The sequence below is a fragment of the Trichechus manatus genome, unplaced genomic scaffold, assembly GCF_000243295.1.
Source record: "Trichechus manatus latirostris isolate Lorelei unplaced genomic scaffold, TriManLat1.0 scaffold00014, whole genome shotgun sequence".
In the NCBI taxonomy this organism is placed as follows: domain Eukaryota; kingdom Metazoa; phylum Chordata; class Mammalia; order Sirenia; family Trichechidae; genus Trichechus; species Trichechus manatus.
This window is the reverse complement of record NW_004443950.1, coordinates 14,854,705-14,876,029: the sequence shown is the minus strand read 5'-3', so window position 1 is coordinate 14,876,029 and position 21,325 is coordinate 14,854,705. Positions and strand designations below refer to the sequence as shown.

The 21,325-nt window shown below is 34.3% G+C and overlaps 1 protein-coding gene across 13 annotated transcripts in view; it reads left to right on the top strand.

The window, feature by feature from the left end:
- CHD9 (chromodomain helicase DNA binding protein 9) overlaps positions 1-21,325 on the top strand; it is a 229,204-nt gene that overhangs the window by 141,334 nt on the left and 66,545 nt on the right. For all 13 annotated transcript variants that reach the window (XM_023726910.1, XM_004371589.2, XM_004371587.3 and 10 more), the window contains 8 exons: positions 2,946-3,092; positions 4,013-4,081; positions 4,164-4,219; positions 5,275-5,392; positions 8,341-8,427; positions 8,653-8,790; positions 17,101-17,222; positions 20,805-21,048. In XM_023726910.1, the coding sequence (XP_023582678.1) occupies positions 2,946-3,092; positions 4,013-4,081; positions 4,164-4,219; positions 5,275-5,392; positions 8,341-8,427; positions 8,653-8,790; positions 17,101-17,222; positions 20,805-21,048 (981 nt within the window). The remainder of the gene's footprint in view (positions 1-2,945; positions 3,093-4,012; positions 4,082-4,163; positions 4,220-5,274; positions 5,393-8,340; positions 8,428-8,652; positions 8,791-17,100; positions 17,223-20,804; positions 21,049-21,325) is intronic.

The following is a 21,325-nucleotide window of genomic DNA, read 5'->3' as shown; positions in this document are numbered from 1 at the left end:
AGGTCCATTGAGCTTTCAACTGCAAGAATGGATTCTCAAGATTTGAAGGCTTGAAAACAAATTAAGGTTTAAGGTTTGGAGTCAGAAATGTAGAAATGTGAATGTGATCTTTAATATTGTTATTTTAATCTTAATAGAGAATTTTTTAGCAGTCTAACTGTATTGAGAGATATAAATTTAATGAAAATACCCCTGCAGCAGGTTATATTAGGATCATTATAAGAAATAAGTGGTATGCTATCATAATGAATATTAGTCATTTAAAAGCATAATGCTTCCGACCTTTTAGGTAAAGTGCTATGGGCTGATCTTACAAAGCCTATAAGACATAGGAAGAAAAAACTAGAAATAAAAAATTAGAAGGGAGAATTTGTCACTATCTTCAATTGTGCTTTCAACATTATAAAGAAAATGAGCCAGAAAAAAATCGCATTGGCCAAAATTACGGACAGCAAATTACTTTTTATATTTTTAAACTAGTAGAGACGCTACATGACAGAAAAGGATAATTGTTAGAAACTGACACTTTTTTTGGCTTTGCCTAATGTGTAACTGTATACTGTAGTGGAATACCGGTTTTGGTACAAGCAACTATAGTTTCATGACTCATAAAACCAAAAAAACTAAACCCATTGCTGTCGAGGCGATTCCAGCTCGTAGCAACCTTATAGGACAGAGTAGAACTGCCCCATAGGGCTTCCAGGGAGCAGCTGGTGTATTCAAACTGCCGACCTTTCAGTTAGCAATTAAGCTGCAAACCACTGCTCCACCATGACTCATAGACTTTAATTAATCAGACTGATAAAATCTTCATAGGATGAGGGAATTTACAATATGTGACCCTCATTCTATGTTGTGAAGAACTATCTGAGTGTGTACTTTTATGAGTTCGAAAGAGTCTTCTAGGGTCGTATTTACTGTCTGTTAAAGTGTAAGTTAGGCATTTCAGAGTACTCATAGATGCCCAAAAAACCATAATCTGTAATGCTGAAAACATCTAACGGTATCTTCTAAAAATGTACTGGATTATTCCGAAACATCAACTTTGGTTGCACAGTGGTTAAGAACTCGGCTCCTAGCCAAAAGGTCGGCAATTCGAATCCATCAGCCGCTCCTTGAAAACCCTTCAGGGCAGTTCTTCTGTGTCCTGTAGGGTCACTATGAGTCAGAATCAACTGGAGGGCAACAGATTTGGGTTTGTTTTGTTTTGTTTTTATCATTCAGAAGGCTTCTGCTTAGTGAGACACTATATTGACAATACATGTTATTGGTAGAATAATAAATTGGTTATTTATTTAAAGTATTCTTGAACATTAGATCTGTATGATGCTCATGATACAATTCTAAACATTCTTTTAGCCTAGTGTTAATTTAGAGATTCGTAGGATCCCCCCACCAGAACAATAAATATTTCGTATCTATTCTCAAAATAGGATGTGGGAAAATTGGATTTCTAAGAATTCTTTTATTATAATTTTTATACTACTACCTTCCTGTCTCCTATATTAACAATAGCGTTACCTTGAGTTTTGAAAATATGAATGTTTGTTGTCACGGCCAAGAGATGGTGACCCTGTGAATGAGCATCCTAAGTGAGGCATGGAGTCATCTACTGCGTTTGGCTGAACCATGTTAGTGCCTTTCCTTCTCTCAGTGTCCCACTTCTAAGAGAAAGGAGCAGAAGCATGGTGTTAAAGGCCATAGAAACCTGACTAGTTGCAAATAACAGTTTGTCCCCACACTGCTGCAATCACTCAACCTCTTTTGTCATGGCTGTAGAAGTAAACGAAAGACCTCCTATGTAGAAATCATTGGCAGAAACCAAAAGGAGTGCAGTGAGGTTATTTTGCTGATTCCATATTTTGGGGCGATAGGGAGAATACTAAACATACAGAAGACAATGGGAAAAAAAGGAAGAAGGGATAGATTTACCAAATATTGAAAATAGTCACCAAATGTTGAGAGTAGGTGGCTGTGATGCCTCCACCCAAGAGATTTGAGGGAGAGAAAAAAGGCAAATCTGAGTCCTTTGGAACTATCAAGTCACCCTGAGATTTTGGGGGTTTTGGTGGGAACATCGAAGATAACTACTTTTTATTTTTTTTTTTAATTCTTCTTGAAATACAAAATTTCTATTAAAAAAAAAAATTAGGGAGGTAAGTAAAGCCATGTGTATTTGATACTTGACTTAAAATTACTTATTTTTAAATGTTACTACATGTAATGATTGTTAGAAGATTTACTTCTGTTTTTATGATGGTAGTGTTCATTATTTTTAAGGAAAGCTAGTAAGATTAGCAAAACACTTTCCTCCTTCATTCAAGTTTAATTATTTGTTGATTTAATTTGTATCTCTTTTAAAACATTTTGTATCATTTTATTTTGTTTTAAATACAATTTCATGACAAGTACTGTTTAATTTATTCTTCTAGGTTTATGCTCCCAATTAATTATTTAACCAGTATTCATCTAATGTTTTTCTGGGTTTTAGACAAAAACTGTGAAAATATTAACAATTTAAAATATATGTCGTCCAAGGTATGAAACAGTTAAATAGATACCATTTTACTCTTCTTAACAGTATTTTCTAAGGAAATGTAATAGAGCAATAAAGATAATACTAATAAATACTTTGCTCAAACTGTACAATAGTTCAATATAACACAGACCTTTTTACTCTTAACAATTTCTAAAGGAAAGTAATAAAAGCATTACTAACCTTTGTTGTTTAAAATTTTAGGAAGTAAAGTTCTAGAAAGATTGTAAGCCTGTTTTGGCAAAGGACAAATTATAATCTTCTGATCGTTAAAAGAAAAATAAAAGATGAATGTTGAATATAATTTTCAAAGTTTGATGTCCAAAATTGCCAACTTTAGGGGTAATTGTTTTTAAAATCTTTCCTTTAAAATGAATTATATAAATCTGATCCTTATGGTTCATTACAGAAAAGAAGATCAAATCGACAAATTAAAAGAAAAAAATATGTAGAAGAAGCAGAAGGGAAACAATGTGAAGAAGCAGTTAAAGGTTCTATGAAAATAAAAAAGAATTCAGCTCCTTTACCTGGTGAACAGCCCTTACAATTATTTGTGGTAAGATATGTTTGGGATTGTGAATATAAAACATTTAAGCTATCATAAATTCTTGAAAATTCTTACGTTGTCTTTCTTCCTGAAACCTGAATTCCATATTATAGGTAATAGAACCATTAGTCATCGAAGTCAGAAACCTAGGTAGGGATTCATTCTCTCTTCTTTTTCCTTTACGTCTTCATCTAATTTGTCATCACATTTTCTACCTCATAAATAAATATTCTTGGAACTCTTCCAACATCTCTATCCTTTCTGCAGAACATTTCTAAATTATAGGTCTGATCAAGTTGCTGTGCTGAAAACTCCTAATAATTTTCTAAGTCTTAAGAAAATAGTGCTACCTTAGCACAATTTATAAAGCCATTATTTACCTATCTTTTCTGGCCTCGTCTTCTGCCACTTCTCTACAAGCACTCAGTTCTCTAACTTTACGAACATAGAAGCCTGAATGCCATATTTTGCCACTTCCTTGCCTATGCATATGCATTTTCCTCTTCGTAAAATTCTCTTAATCTGCCTTAATTGCATTGTGAGCTAGCCACTCATCTGCTACTTAATAGCAAGACCTTGGACAAGTACTTCTCTAGTCTGAGTTTTCTCATCGGTACACAATGGAGATGATAATAATATCTACCTCATAGTGTTGCTACAAGGATTAAATTAGTTAATATTTGTAAAGCACTTGAATAATGCCTGACACATAAAAAAAGCACAGAGTATTTGCTATGATAATACAAATGATGATGAGGACAATAACGGCAGTGATGTCTTTTTCCATATTTGTATTCCTATTCTTTAACAGAGTGCCTTGCACGTGCACAAAATAAATGTTATTGAATTTTAGTATATTCATAAATGTACGTGACAAAGAAGTTTTCAGAATGTGTTCCATCATGGGCTTTTCCCCCTTCTTCCCATAGGAGAACCCCAGTGAAGAAGATGCTGCAATTGTGGACAAAATATTGTCTTCTAGAATTGTGAAAAAGGAAGTAAGTAATGTCACATTACATGTTACATTTATATTCCATGGCCTTGTTTAAAGAGTCATAATTATTGATTTTATTTTCTTAGATATCCCCTGGAGTGATGATTGATACAGAAGAATTTTTTGTAAAATACAAGAATTAGTAAGTATATAAGTTAGAAAACAAATAATAGAAAGATGTTGATATAAATATAAAAAACCCAAACCCACTGCCATCAACTTGATTCTGACTCATAGCAATCCTGCAGGACAGAGCAGAACTGCCCCATAGGGTTTCCAAGGCTGTAAATCTTTACAGAAGCAGATTGCCACATCTTTCTCCCACGGAGCAGCTGGTAGGTTCAAACTGCTGACCTTTCAGTTAGCAGCCAAGTGCTTTAACCACTGTGCCACCAGAGCTCCTTTAAATATAAAGTACCCCTATTAACTTAAAATTAATTATGATCTTCCGCTTGTCTGTATAATGTAAAATGATAACTCTTATTTATTATTGCATGAGTTTAAAAATTAAAAAAGTGTAAAAGCTTTGTTTGAAAACTTTTCGTGTCAAAATTGAATGCTTTTTATTTCACAAAGCGTTAATTATTAACCTCAAAATGCAGTGATTTTTTCATAAAATCTCCTTTTACAAATTATAGACATTATTTGTATTGTTGAGCTTTTCAAATTCTATTGTTTTTATAAAAAAAAATTTTTGATCTTTGGGTTATTATATCATGTGATGATTTGACTAAAATTTTAATCTTTGACATAGGTGAATTAACTCATAAGTGTTCCTAATTGTGGAAAAATTGTTTACTCGTTTTTTGTGTTTTCCAACTTTTCTCAGTATATTTCAGTTAAAGTATTTGAAATGAAATTACATCAGTTTCAAAGCAAGTTTTCTGATCACAACAAAACTCTTAAAGTAAGAAATGATAGATCTCAGCTTGCTGTTACCCTTATGACTCAGTTTACTATTCTGTTTCTACATGGCAAATTGCAGACCTTTATACTGTAGTCTCTTCAGGATATATTGATTATAATGATTATGTTTTAAAAATTATCTGGGAGTCTGTTAAACAACATGATGATGACTACCTGTTTGTAAAGTTGAAGATAATATTTTATATTGGATGTTGTGATTAAATTAAATCTCAAAAATCACAGCATGGTCTTCTGTATCATTCTAATACATCATTTTTATAAAATTTCTAGCTCCTATCTTCACTGTGAATGGGCTACAGAAGAGCAGCTTTTGAAAGATAAAAGGATCCAGCAGAAAATCAAACGATTTAAATTGAGACAAGCACAAAGAGCACATTTTTTCTCAGACGTAAGAAAAAAAATAATAAATGAGACTATTATGTGTTAGACTGTATTACTTATCAAAAATTTAAGTATTATTCATATTCTTAGGCTCCCAAATTATATATTTTTGAATACAAATATATTCATACTACATATATACATAGACTATTTTTTCTCTCTCCTAATTCTGCTTGGAAACAATACCTGAAACAGGAATACTGAAAATTCAAAATAGTGGATAACTCTTGTACTTTTAAGTTACCATGCATTTGAATACTTACATTTGAATGTGAGTCTGTTAATATCACAGAGCATTTATCATGAAAGTTATTTAAGAAGAGTGATAATGTAGCAAATAAGTAGAAAACAAGATTTTTCCATACATGAAATATTTACCAGTCTTGTGTGGATTTGTGTGTATGCATGTGAACAGAACTGCGTTGGAAAAATTTATGCATCTCTCTAGGCATCGCTAAATTTTTGATGTCCTTTTTAGCTCTGAATTATTTTTAAACTTTTTATTTTGAAAAAATTTTAAACATTTTATTTTTGAACAGAGCAGTTGCAGAAGTAATATAAAGAATTCCGGTATACTTCACCCAGATTCCCCAACTGTTAACATTTTACATGATTTTATCCTTTTTATTCATTTTCTCTCAGTTCTGTCTCTGACATTGTCTCTCCCCCACACACATATTTTTTTCTGAACCGTTTGAAAGTATTGCAAATACTTTAGTGTTTATTTCCTAAAAACAAAAACATTCTTTTACCTGATGATAGAATTAACATTTACATAGTACTGTTATCTAATCTAGAGACCTTATTCACATTTCACTGAAAGTTCCACCAGTGTCTTCTATAGCAAAAGATTGTGTGTGTGTGTGTGTGTGTGTTGTGTATGTTCTTGTCCAGAATCCAACCCAGGACCACATGTTACATGTAGTTATCATGTCTCTTTTAATCTAGAAAGTTGTTCATTCTTCCTTTGTCTTTCATAACCTGGACATTTTATTAAGAGTGCAGTTGTTTCTTTTGTAGATTGTCCCTCAGTTTGGAATTGTCTGGTATTTCCTCATGATTAGATTCAGGTTATGCATTTTTAAAAACAACATCCCAGAAATGAAGCTGTCTCTCAGTGAATCATATCAAGAAGCAATAAAACCTATTTACCCCATGATTGATGGTGGTAACTTTGATCATGAGATTAAGGTGGTCACTGCTAGATTTCTCCACCATGAAGTTTCTGTTATTTCCTTGTAATTACTAAATTCATCAAAATTTTGATGATTCTAATGACCTATCAGTTTATAGATGCTGGAATGTTCTTCCACCTCCTCAAAAATATCTTACCTCCACACTCTGATATACAGAAGTTCCTAATGAGCTTAAGATTTTAGAAGTACTTAACTAATAATACCAGACACAATATAAATAGGAGTGATGCAGATTTTCCTGAAGTGCCACGTTAGTCGTTCCTGTATTAGGTAATGTATCCTGTAGAAAAACATGAGGATGCTAATATCACTTAGGAGATATTTAAGACAGTAAAGATAACTAAAGGTAGAGCTGTGGAGTATTAGAAGTTAGGCAAAGGGGGAGGAGCAGCAAAAGAAGCTGATATGAGCTGTTGAAAGTAAGGCTTTCCAGGATAAGTAGGAATTACCAAGTAGACCAGAGGAAGAATGACAGTCTAGTGAGAAGAAAGAAGAATGTGTTCAAAGCATAGAGGCTTTTTATTTTTTAATGGTGTTTAAAAAACTTTTAGTTTTATACTTCCGAAGTATGAATAAGAGATGAGGCTAGAGGAAAAAGCAGGAATCTGTTTATTCCCTAAAAACCAATGTGGTGTCACAAAACAATTTATGTATAAATTGTTGAATGATAAACTAATTTGCTCTGTAAACTTTCACCTAAAGCACAATAAAAGGGAGGGGGGCCCAAATGTGGACCTGATACCAGATGGGAAGTGAAGGATTTTAAGCAAGGGAGCACCTTGGTGAGATTGACATCTGAGAATGATTACTCTGGGGACACTGTGAAAAACAAATTAGAGGGAGGCAGGACGTGAGTTGGGACTAATTGGGGGGTTTATTTGTAAAGGTCCAAGTAAGAAATGATGAGGCAGTGAGAATGAAGAAAGAGAAATCAATGTGAGTTAAAAGCAGAATCTGTAGAAATTGGTGACTGAGTTGATGTGGGAGGTAAAGAAATAGGAGCCTAAGATTATGTCTCCATTCCTGGCTTGTACAGCTGGGAGTGGGGCTTAACAATGGCTGTTTGATATTAATGCAGGAAATACAGAAGGAGGCGTAGGTTGAAGAGTTAATGAGTGCAGTTATGTTTGAGGTAGCTCAAGTAGAGATGTTTGCATTCATCTAGATAAATGAGTCTTCACACAGGAACCATCAGTAGATGAGAGTGTTCGATAGCACTAAGAAATAAACCTGCAGGTGATAGGAGGTGGGGTGATTGGTCGTCAAGGAGAGAAGGGAAACCTGAGGAAAGTAACAAAGGAAAGGTACAGAGGCTGATTTTAGGACTTTTTTTTTCTTGTTAACATATGAATTGTTAAAATGATTCTGAGATGCATGAATAACTAGCCCCACTTTATGGATGAGGAAATGGGATCTGGAAAATAACCTGTAAAATTAGTAAAAAGTGGATACTAAGATAGTTCATTGCCCTTTTTTTGTTTCAAGGACATTTTTAAAGAATGTAGCTTTTACAGCAGTTTACTTCTCTGGAGTACCTTATTTCTTAGTGTTATTTGGTTCATTTAACATGATGATTCATAATATATGCAAGTATCCCAGATATTCTTCGAAAATTAAAAGAATTCTATAAATTGCACATTTAATTGAAATCAAACTCATGTGTTTCTGTATAGGTGGATAGCTAGTAATTTTGTCTTTATTTCATTTTGATCTTTACACTTGTTTCTCACATATCAGTTAAGTTACTTTTTAATTTTAGATGGAAGAAGAACCATTTAACCCAGACTATGTTGAAGTAGACAGAGTACTGGAAGTTTCATTTTGTGAAGATAAGGATACTGGTGAGGTAAATATTTCAGAAACACATCTTTTTAAGGAAGAAAAACCTAAAACTGTCTAAACAGTAAAACAGTACTTTTTAAAAGCTAATGACCTAAAAACCATAAGAAATGTTTCATTGTTTTTTGTTGACATAGTTTAGATATTTAAACTATTTCTAACTAGTCCCTATTTAAGCTATTTCTTACTCTCTATTTCACAAGGGCAAAATGAAAAAATTTTTTTTTTACAGCCCGTTATTTACTACTTAGTAAAGTGGTGCTCATTGCCATATGAAGATAGTACCTGGGAACTAAAAGAAGATGTAGATCTTGCAAAAATAGAAGAGTTTGAACAATTGCAAGCTTCAAGGCCTGACACAAGACGCTTGGTAAGAGTATGTCGTAGACAGCTGAATAAAATCTTAGTATTTCTTTATTTAGCAGGTTTAATGTCAGTTTTGAAACTTGATTTAGTTCTTGCGATACAATTAATACTTTATTCGTTTTAATTAGTACATAGTATCATATGTATGTTAACTGTTCCTCCATTAGTGAATATTTCATTTTTTTGCTATTATAAACAGTGCTGTATTGAGCATTCACAAGCCCTGGTGTAAGTTTCTGTCAGATAAATTTGAAATGTAATTGCTTGGTCAGCGGGTATATGCATTTAAAATTACTGTAAGTATTAACTTCCCAATATCCCTCCAGAAGTTACTCCAGTTAACATTTCTATGTGATCTCTGAATTTTAAAGTTTCCCGCTACTCTTCTCTCAGGTCATTTATATAAATATCAGTGATATCAGTTCAGGCCATAATCTACAGTTATCAATTTTCTGTTCAAAGAATATTCCATATATTTCCACTTTCCCCTCTTTTCTGCCATCTGTTTATTTCTCCATAACTATATAGTTCATCTGCTTTCATTGTAGTAGTTGTCGTTAGGTGCCGTTGAGTTGATTCCAACTCTTAGTGATGCTACGTACAACGGGATGAAACACTGCCCAGTCCTGCACCATCCTCACCATTCTTATGTTTTAGCCCATTGTTGCAACCACGGTCAGTCTATCTTGTTGAGGATCTTCCTCATTTTCGCTGACCCTCTACTTTGCAAAGCATAATATCCTTCTCCAGGGTCTGTTTCCTCCTTATAGCATGTCCAAAGTCTCACCAGCCTTGCTTCTAAGGAGCAGTCTGGCTGCACTTTTTCTAAGACAGATTTATTCATTCTTCTGGCAATCCATGGTATATTCAATATTCTTCACCAACACCATAATTCCTTATTCATTGTACAGATTTTGCATGCGTATTCAGGTGATTGAAAATACCATGGCTTGGGTCAGGCGCACCTTAGTCCTCAAAATGACATCTTTGCTTTTTAACACTTGAAAGAGTTCTTTTGCAGCTGATTTGCCCAGTGCAATTTGTTGTTTGATATCTTGACTCCTGCTTCCATGGGCATTGATTGTGGACCTAAGTAAACTGAAATCCTTGACAACTTCAATATTTTCTTCGTTTATCATGATGTTGCTTATTGGTGGACAGGTTTCAGCAAAGTTTCTAGACTAAGACAGACTAGGAAGAAGGAATTTGCGATCTCTTTCTGAAAAAAACTGACCAGTGAAAACCTTATGGATATCAGCGGAACATTGTCTAATATAATGCCAGAAGTTGAGCCTGTCAGTTGGAAGACACTCAAAATATGACTGAGGAAGAGCTGCCTCCTCAAAGTAGAGTCGACCTTAATGATGTGAATGGAGTAAAGCTTTCGGGACCTTCATTTGCTGACGGGGCACTACTCAAAATGAAATAGCTGCAAACATCAGTTAGTAGCCACAACGTGGAATGTACGAAATATGAATCAAGAAAAATTGGAAGTTGTCAAAAATGAAGTGCAACGCTTGAAGATTGATATCCTAGGCATTAGTGACCTTAAATGGACTGCTGTTGGCCATTTTGAATTGGACAATCATATGGTATACTGTGCTGGTAACGACTAATTAAAGAAGAACGGCGTCACATTCATTCTCAAAAACAATATCTCAAGATCTATCATAAAGTACAGCGCTGAAAGTACACAGGACAATATTCATACACCTACAAGGAAGATCAGTTAATATGACTGTTATTCAAATTTACGCACAAACCGATACCAAAGATGAAGAAATTGAAGACTTTAACCAACTTCTGTAGTCTGAAATTGTTTAAACATGCAATCAAGATGCATTGATAACTGCTAATGATTGGAATGCAAAGGTTGGGAACAAAGAAGGGTCAGTAGTTGCAAGATATGGCCTTGGTGATAGAAACAATGCTGGAGATCACATGATATAATTTTGCAGACCAACGATTTATTCATTGCAAATAACTTTCAACAACATAAATGGCAACTGTACATGTGGACCTTGCCGTATGGAATACACGAAAATCAAATCAACTACCTCTGTGGAAAGAGATGATGGAGAAGCTCAATATCATCTGTCAGAACAAGGCCAGGGGCTGATTGCAAAACAGATCATCAATTACTTGTATGTAAGTTCAAGTTGAAGCTGAAGAAAATTAAAACAAGTTCGTGAGAGCCAAAGTATGACATTGAGTATATCCCACTTGAATTTAAAGACCATCTCAAGAATAGATTTACTGCATTGAACACTAATGACTGAAGACCAGACAAGTTGTGGGATGACATCAAGGACATCATACATGAAGAAAGAAAAGACTAAAATGGGTATCAGAAGAGAAGACTCTGAAACTTGCTCTTGAACATAGAGAGCTAAAGCGAACGGAAGAAACGATGAAATAAAAGACCTGAAAACCAGAAGGGAAGAACACGCCTGGCATTTCTCAAGCTGAAGAAACTGAAGAAAAAATTCAAGCCTTGAGCAACATTGAAGGATTCTACAGGGAAAATAGTGAACGAAGCAGGGAGCATCAAAAGAAGATGAAAGGAATATACTGAGTCACTGTACGAAAAAGAAATTGCCCATGTTCAACCATTTCAGGAGGTAGCATATGTTCAACAACTGATGGTATTGAAGGAAGGAAGTCCAAGCTACACTGAAGGCATTGACGAAAAAACAAGGCTCCAGGAATGGAAAGAATACCAACTGAGGTGTTTCATCAAACAGATGCAACGCTGGAAGCGCCCACTCATCTATGCCAAGAAATTTGGAAAACTTGGAAAACAGCTATCCATATGTGTGCCCATTCCAAAGAAAGATTCAGTGAAATGCAGAAATTATCGAGCAATGTCATTAATATCACATGCAAGTAAAATTTTGCTGAAGATAATTAAAAACCAGTTGTAGTAGTACATCGACAAGGAACTGCCAAAATTCAAGCCGGATTCAGAAGAGGACATGGAATGAAGGATATCATTGCTGATGTCAGATGGATCTTGGCTGAAAGCAGTGAACGCCAGAAAGATGTTTACCTGTGTTTTATTAACTGTGCAAAGGAATTCAACCGTGGATCGTAACAAATTATAGATAACTTTGCAAAGAATGGGAATTCTAGAACACTTATTGTACTCATATGGAAACGGTACATAGACCAAGAGACATTCGTTCAAGCAGAGCAAAGGGATACTGCATGGTTTAAAATCGGGAAAGGTGTGTGTCGGAGTTGTATCCTCTCACCATACTTATTCAATCTGTATGCTGAGCAAATAATCCAAGAAGCTGGACTATGTGAAAAAGAACAGGGCATCAGGATTGGAGGAAGACTCATTAACAACTTTCTTTATTCAAATGACACAGCCTTGCTTCCTGAAAGTGAAGAGGACTTGAAGCACTTACTGATGATGTTCAAAGACTACAGCCTTCAGTATGGATTATGCGTCTACTTACATAGTAGCTTTGTTTTTAGAAGAACCTTTTATACAGAATGTTGTTAAATTAGGTATACTCATTTTTTTTATTGACTACATGCATATCTCACCTCCTTCCCTACAAAAGAAACTTGAGTGGGTTTTTTTGTTTTGCTACTACAGAAACTATAGAAGTCTAGAAGGCTATGGCAAGTTGTGATATTGCTAATTTTTAAAGTTTTTACTTTCATTTTTTCTAAAACATAAGATTGTTGCTATGTGAATTCATTAGTGTCAGCCAACCAAAAGAAATTCACATTGAGGAGACATACTATGATTTTATCAAAAAATTTTGACCTGTTCTTCTTTCAAATATAATTTGGTCATTGAAATTTCTTCACTAAAGAGGAAGTTTATATTTGAAAAGATAGGAGCAGCTCACTTTTGGAGTAGCACCAGAGTGAGGAAGGCTGCCACGAGAAACGTGGAGTAGTGAAATAAGAGAAGGAAATGAATTAAATGTTCCATGGAAGAGATCATATTATGTTTATAATAATTACTGTTTTCTGGTCTGCTTACTTTTTCTGCCAGTGATGCCCATAGGCTGTTACCAAGGCTTTTGCACAACAGCTCATCTCAATTCCTTTTTAATTTCCAAATGCCTTTTCTTGTACCAGGAAACAGAAGCCACAGCCAGTTCAGAGAGGAGTGAGTCAAGGGATGTTGTAGAAGGGAAAAGATTTTATTTTTGGAGTGGGGACTATGTCTTAATGATAACCTAATCTTTAGCCTCATCAAGTAAGCCATTTCTTTACACAGTGGTTTTCAACCAGAGACTCACATCAGAATCAGTTTTGGATCTTTTAAAAATTAAGAGATGACTGAAGAATCAGAGTCTCTGAGAGTAGAACCCAGACATGTGTGATTTGGATGCCCATGCCAGGGAAAACCACTGCCTTCTATATGTGGTGTAATCCTTGTTAATAGGGATTCAGCCAATGGAATTAAACTCCTTAATTAATATAAAATTGATGTGACAAAAAATGCTACTCTATCATTGTTAAATAACATAGCATGTAAAGCATGTAGAATATTTTTAGAGTTTTTGAAACGAAATTTCACTATATTCAACCATTTCAGGAGGTAGCATATGTTCAAGAACTGATACTAATAGTGACTGGATTGCTGGGAAAAAAACACTCTGAATATGATTTAATGTGGAATGTATTTTAAGCAGTAATTTGAGAAATATTATGTTATTTTCAAGTTCATTGGCTACTGTTTAAAAAATGTTTTCTGTAGTAAATCCTAATTGTATTAAGTAGCAGCTGAAGGTGAATAACCAGTTCTGTTTTCATTATGTATAACTGATAGCCTGTTCTGTTTTTTATTTACCTACATTTACTCTGATCATCTCGATAATTTTTAGAAGTGTAATTTTATTGAGTAGGAACCAAAAAAAAAAAAAAAAAAAACCAAACCCATTGCCGTTGAGTCAATTCTGACTCAATATGATGTAATTTTAAAACAGAAGACAATAGGTAACCTTTTGCTTATTTCTCTGAAACATTTTGTCTCACTAAGATCTAGACCCTACTCCCTACTTATTTGGGTCTAGGTTAATGTTATTTCTCTACCTACCCAGCAATCTCCAGAAAATTTATGTCCTAGCTGTCCAAAATTTTTTATTGCTGAGGAAGAAAAATTACACTTAAGTGAACATAATTCTCTATATAAATGAATGTTTATATATATAGTATTATGTTTGTGTGCTTCCAGGTTTCTTCTAAAAGAAGTGCTTTGTATCAGTTTTTTTTATTCCTTATTGCCATTTATCTGCCCAGTTCCTGCCTAAAACAATCAGATTTGACTAATAAAGAGTTCTAAACAAACAAACAAAAAGAAATGCTTTATACTATGAATATCAAAAGTGTTATGGAGATGTATGGTAGGTTTAAATTAGAAAAAATGTGATATACATCATTCTTTTTAAAAATAGCTTTACTGAGGTTGAAGTGACATAAACTATACATATTTGAAGTGTACAATTTGATAACTTGACATATGAAAACATTACCACCATTAAGATAATGAACACATTCATCACTCCCCAAAGTTTTCTTACACCTTTTTGTAATCATAGCCTCCCACATGATCCTCCCACCCACTCACACTCCATCGCCAGGCAACTACTAATCTTCTTTATGTCACTATCCAGTTGTTTTCATTTTCTAGGGTTTTGTATAAATATAATCAGACAGTATGTATTTTTTGCTGTATGACTTCTGTCATGCAGCACAATTATGTTGAGATTCATCAATGTTGTATGTATCAATAATAGTTTATTCCTTTATATTAGGGTTGCTATGAGTGAGAATCAACTCGACGGCAGTGGGTTTTTTGTTTAGTAGCTATTGTAATGTAGTATTCCACAGTTTGTTTATCTGTTCACCTATTAATAAATACTTCTGTTGTTTCTAGTTTTTGACTATTAAAAATAAAAGTGCTATGAACATTAGTATACAAGTCTTTGTATAAACATGTGTATTTATTTTTCTTGGGTAAATGGCTAGGAATAAAATGGCTGGGTCATGTTGTCAGTGTATGTTTAACTTTTTAAAAATTATTATACTGCTTCTAAATGATCATACTGTTTTACATTCTCACCAGCAGTGTATGGGAGTTCTAGTTGCTTCAAGTCCTTGTCATCACTTGGTATGGTCAGTCTTTTTTATCTCAGCTATTCTGATAGGTGTGTAGTGGTACCTCACTGTGGTTTTAATTTGCATTTTCCTAATGATTAATGATGTTGAGCATCTTTTCATATATTTTTTTTGCCATTAATATGTCTTCTTTGATAATGTGTTCAGATATGTTACCCGTTTTTTATTGGCTTGTTTCTTTTTATAATTAAGAGGATTATTTACATATTCTGGATAAAAGTCTGTTATCAGGTACATATTTTTATGCAAATAATGCACACTTACATTTGTTTGCCAACTGCACCCTTCCCCCCACAAGGTTATAGCAACATGTAAAAAAAAAATTTGCCATAGCAGCTTAAACAAAAATACCTTGCAGGGGGAAGGGTGCAGTTGGCAAACAGATGTAGAAGAAGCATGTTATTTGTGTAAAAATATGGTATGTGATTTGCAAATATTTTTTCCCAGTCTGTGGCTTGTCATTTCATTATCTTAACAATGTTTTTGAAGAACAAAAGTTGCAAATTTTGACAAATTCCAGTTTATCCGTCTATTTTTCTGAATTACGCTTTTCATATTGTATCTAAGAAATCTTTGCATCACTGGAGATAACAGAGTTTTTCTCCTTTGTCTTTTAGAAATTTTAGGTTACATTTACATCTGTGATTTATTTTTGTTTATTTTTGTATGTAGTGTAGTGTATGTGTTAAAGTTCGTATTTTGCACATGAATATCCAGTTGTTCCCACACCATTGGTTGAAAAAACTATTTTTTGTTCACTGAATTGACTTTGCAACTTTGTCAAAAATAAATTGACCGTATACATTGGAGTCTGTTTCAGAACCTCTGTTCTGTTCCACTGATCTTTTCTTCTATCTTTATATCAATTCTACAGTCTTGATTACTGTGACTTTTATAACAAGTCTTTAAATCAGTCAGTGTTAAGTTGTCCAACTTTCTTTTCCTCCCCAGTTGTTTTGTCTATTCTACGTACTTTGCATTTTCATATGAATTTAGAATCAACTTATCAATTTCCACAAAAACCTTGGTGGGATCTTTTTTGGGATTGTGTTAAATCTGTTTAATTTGGAAAGAATTTCTTAACAATGTTGAGTCTTTCAGTCTGTGAACATGGCAAATCTCTCTGTTTATTTAGGTTGTCTTTAATTTCTTTCAACAGGGTTTCGTAGTTTTAAATGTATAGGTCATGCACATCTTTTATAAGATTTATTCCTAAATATTTCATATGTTGTATGCTATTATAAAATGATATTGTTTTAAATGATTGTGACTAGAATATAGTTTGCAGTTGACTTTTGTGTATTTATCACAAACTTGATAAAATCACTTACTAATTTCAGTAGCTTTTTTGTAGATTACATAGGATTTTCTACATAGAAACTCAGACCTTCTGTGAATAAAGACAGTTTTACTTCTTCCTTCCCAGTTTTGATGACATTTATTTCTTTTTATTGCTTGATTGCACAGACTAGAATCTCCAATACAATGTTGAATAGAAGTAGTGACAGTGGACATTCTTACCTTTTTCCTGAACTTAGGGAGAAAGCATTCAGGCTTTCACCATTAAGTATGTATGATATTAGCTGTGGGTTTTTTGTGGATGCATTTTTATCAGGTTAAGTTTCCTTCTATTCATAGTTTGATGAGCGTTTTTATCAGGAGTGGATATTGTATTTTCTGCATCTATTGAGATTATCATATTTTTCTTTTTTAGTCTATTGATAAAACATTGATTAATTTTCAAATTTAAACCAATCTTCCATGCTTGAGGAGGATCCCATTTGGTCATGATGTATTAACCTTTCTATATAATATATTGCATGCTACAATTTTGTTAAGAATTTTTGCATGTATAGTCATGAGGAATATTGATCTGTAGTTTTCTTTTCTTGTAATGTCTTTGTCTAATTTTGGTATCAGGGCAATATTGGCCTCATAGAATGAGTTGGGAAGTATTCCTTCATCTTCAGTTTTCTGGAAGAGTTTGTATAGAGTTAATTTGGTTTTTAAATATTTGGTAGAATTTATTATAACATCATATAATATTATACTTTTAGGGTTATTTTAAAAGCAATACTTTTTACCATGAATAGGATATATTGGAGATTTGAAATGTATGAGGAAAAAAATCTAATATTCATCATTCGTTTTTTGTTTTTCCACAAAGGACCGTCCCCCTTCTAATATTTGGAAAAAAATAGATCAATCCAGGGACTACAAAAATGGCAACCAACTCAGGGAGTATCAACTAGAAGGACTCAACTGGCTCTTGTTCAATTGGTACAATAGGTAAGTAGTATATCTTAACAGAAAAATTTTAGTGTATGTTATTCTCTTTTTTGTATGTGCTAAAATATGTTAAGTAAAATGTGTACTGCTGTTGCTATACGGTTACTACCGTGGAGTCTTCATTATTTAAAGTGAGTTTACTGCAAGAAAACAGGTGAATTCCAATGTAGGATTTTAACTACAGTTGCTTCCTTTAAATGTGAACAGTCAGAATAGAAGAAAGTTGGTATGGTGGTTAATAATTAAATTTGAAATACCTCCTTTAGAGTACTAAAATGTCTGCTATGTTTCAGAATTTTTTCACTAAATACTTATTAACTTATACTACTTGTCTGCTGATAATTGGGTCTAGTTAGTGAGTTGTCAGCTATTTATTCCTGTGGGAATCAGACAGATCACTATTTTTTAATGTAAGACTTCAAAGAAGTAGAATATCAGCAAGCAATTAATTAGAAATAGAATATAAAATATAGAAAGCTAGTAATGAATTAGGACTCCCTGGGTAGTGGTGCAAACAGTTAAGCACTCGACTACTAAATGAAAGTTTGGCAGTTCAAATCCACCCTCTCTGCTTTCTGCTTCCAAAAGGTCACAGCTTTGAAAACCCTGTGGAGCAGTTCTACTCTGCACACACAGAGTTGCCATGAGTCAGTTGGCTCGATGGCATCTAAAAACAATAAGTAATGAATTACCCCATTCTTGTTAATTATTCTTTTCTCAGTTGTTGAAAATGCTTTATAGAACATTACATCATGTTCCTTATTGAGATGAAAAGACAATTGCAACAGAAGTAAAACATAGTACAACGATTGAGAAAAAAGTATAGCAGTGTGTAGAAAAGAGCTAACGAAGGCACTATTATTAGCAGTAAAAGCAAAATTTGATATGACATCTTTATTCGAAATCATTTTTCTGTGTTTTTACTTCTCACATGATTTTTCTGATCATTAAACATAGTAATGGTGAGTCATGGGACTCAGTCTGATGGAATTAGCATGACCCATCATATGTAGAGGAGCCCTGGTGGTGCAGTGGTTAAGAGCTCGACTGCTAACTAAAAGGTGGGCAGTTTGAATCCACCCGCTTCTCCTTGGAAACCGTATGGGACAGTTCTACTCTGTCCTATAGGGTTGCTGTGAGTCGGTATCAACTCAATGGCAAGGGGTTTGGGTTTTTGTTTTTTTTTTAAATTATGTGTAGAAAGTACTCTTTTTCCTGATTTATATTTTCTAAGTATTGATCATTTTTCATAAGAGACCTATTCAGGTAAAATAGTTAACAAAACTTTTTTTCCACTGTTTCTCCCTCATTAGCGCCCTTTCCCATATCCTCATTGCCTGTTTTAAACTTTCATCATTTTCCTCAAGCCTTTTATCCCAACCTTGTCCCCTTCACTCTCTGTATAGGATTGCTTCATTGAGAAGCCCAGGCCCAGCAAGTGAACTTGTTCCACTTCTTGCCTGCCCTCATACTCAGTCTTACAAATTATACCTCCATCCATGGCCATTCTTACCATATTCTTATGTATCACAATTAAAAGATCCTTCCTCAGGACCAAGACTAATACTTCCCCCTCAACTCTTGTATGCCATTTTATTCAGTCTCCTCAGAACCTCACTTCAGGCAGTTATCATCCTTCTCTCTTCTATCTTAAAGCTGTCCCTGAAGACTAATGTTATTCCTTCAGTCTGTGAACAAGTTTGAGTTCAACCTGTCTAAAAGGAAAAAGATAAACCTTCCCTTGGCTCCACTTGTCATTCTAGCTTGAGCTCTCTTTGTAACTTCCTGGCCAAAGTTTTAGGAACAGTAGTCTGCACCAGCTCTCCCCATTTCCTCACTTCTAATTCTCTTTTCAGTATTCTAGTCTGGATTTTGATACTGTCACTTCTCTGAAAGTCTTCATTTTTCAGTTCACAGGATATTTATCAGTGCTTATTTGTTGTTTCTCTCTGCTGCATTACTCCTTTGTTTAAACTTCCCCCCCTACCAACTTCCTTAATGTGGTTCTCTCTTAGCTCTCCCATATTTCTGTGTCCATTCCTTTCAGTAGTCTTTGCTGGGTCCTCTTCTGCTGCTTGTCCTTTAAATGTTGTTTCTTCTTGCCCAAAATTCTCTGTTTAGCCCTGTAAACAGTCCGTCCTCCACATACCCCCTGTATGCCTTCATTTACCAATAATAATCTAATGGTCCACACTTTTTATCTCTAACTAAGGCATTGATTTGAGTTCCAGGCCCATATTTTTATTTGCCTTTTGCTACCTGGATGTCTGATTCAATGGTTTTTTAAACAAAGCAGATCCAGAATTAACCTATCATTTCCTCTTTCCTCCATATTAAATTTGTTCTTGCTCCGTATTGTGCATCTTGGTTAATAATAACACAATTCACTTAGTCACTCAAATGGGAAATCTGGCTTTAATCCTAAACCCCATACATCTAATTGATCACTAGGTCCAATTCATTCTGACTCAACATTAGGTCTTGAATCAGTTCTCTCCTTTTATCCCCACTCCCTTAGTTCAGACCCCACCCTTTCTTCCCTGCGTGATTACAGTGTTTTCTTGATTAGTGTCCCAGGTTCCACTTACTCACCCTCTAATAGCGAAGGAGTAAACTTTGAAATACAAGTCCAGTCTCATCAGGTTTCCTTTACAATACTCAATGACTCCCCATTGCATAATAGAATGTTATCTCACTTCCTTTATGTATGACCCCTGCTTATCTTAATAATCTCACCTCCCTTCACTCCTCCCTCAAAAACATATTAAACTTGTGGTCCCCAGATGATAGTATTTTATACACTTCTGCTCCTTTGCTGTGCCCTCTGGCAAAATCGTACACTTTATTGACCTCCTTTTTGAATCCTTCTCTTATCTCTTCTAGCCAAATTTTGGCACTTAACGTCTCTGAGCTTCTGTAGTAAACTTAATACTGGTGATTCTCAACGGGCCACACATCACAGTCACTAGTGGAGCTTGTTTAAAACAGTATGGCTGCTTTGACCCTACTTCATACAAAATGAATCAGAATCACAGGGGAGGGACCTGGTATCTGAATTTTTTTTTCAAGCTTTGCAGGTTCCTCTAATGCACAGCCAAGCTTGGAAACCAGTGCTTTATTTGTGCTTCTGTGATAGCACATTACGTGACTATTTATTTATTCATTTGCATGTCTGCTTCTCTAATAGATACGAGCCCCTGGAAGGCAGAGAACATGTTCTATTTCTTTTGTATCCCATCTTCTCGTACTGTCCCTGAGACATAGAAGGTATTTAATAAATGCTTCCTGAATGAATAATACATTTAGCTTGCCTTGCTCTTGCCTTTTCACTCTTTTAAAAAAGCAAACATTTTATAACTGGTATCTTTATTTTGGAGCTACAAAAATCTATAGTTTCCCATTTGCAGGATTTAATGAAATTGTAATCTTGAGCCTACTCTGCACTTCAGCACCTTTTATGTTTTTATAAATGCAAGTATTTTTTGTTTGCTCTTTGATTATTTTTGTATATTGATCTTTAAAAACATTGTAGTATACAGAAGAACCCAATGTATGCATGGGTAATATATTTGTTTGTTTCAGACGAAACTGCATTTTAGCAGATGAAATGGGTCTTGGCAAAACCATTCAGTCAATTACATTCCTCTACGAAATCCTTCTGACTGGTATACGAGGACCTTTCCTGATTATCGCTCCACTTTCTACTATCGCAAACTGGGAGAGAGAGTTTCGTACATGGACTGATATTAATGTGGTGGTTTATCATGGGAGCCTGATTAGCAGACAAATGATACAGCAGTATGAGATGTACTTCAGGGACTCACAGGTGTGTTATTGATCATTTTGTTTGTTGTTTCATCTTATAACCAGTTTGAAAGGTCAAGTTCAAAGAAACCAAGCATTATATAGCAACTACTTTAAAATTTAGGAGAGATTTTAATTGTCTTCTTGGATCTTAGTATAAGCCCTTTATCATATTTATATTGCAATTATTTTAGTAACTTAAGAGAATAATGACAAGAGACATCAGTTTCATACTCTAGTTAACTCCAAAGATGTGTGCTGATTTATACGAATGTACAAATTTAATTGTATTCCTTAAA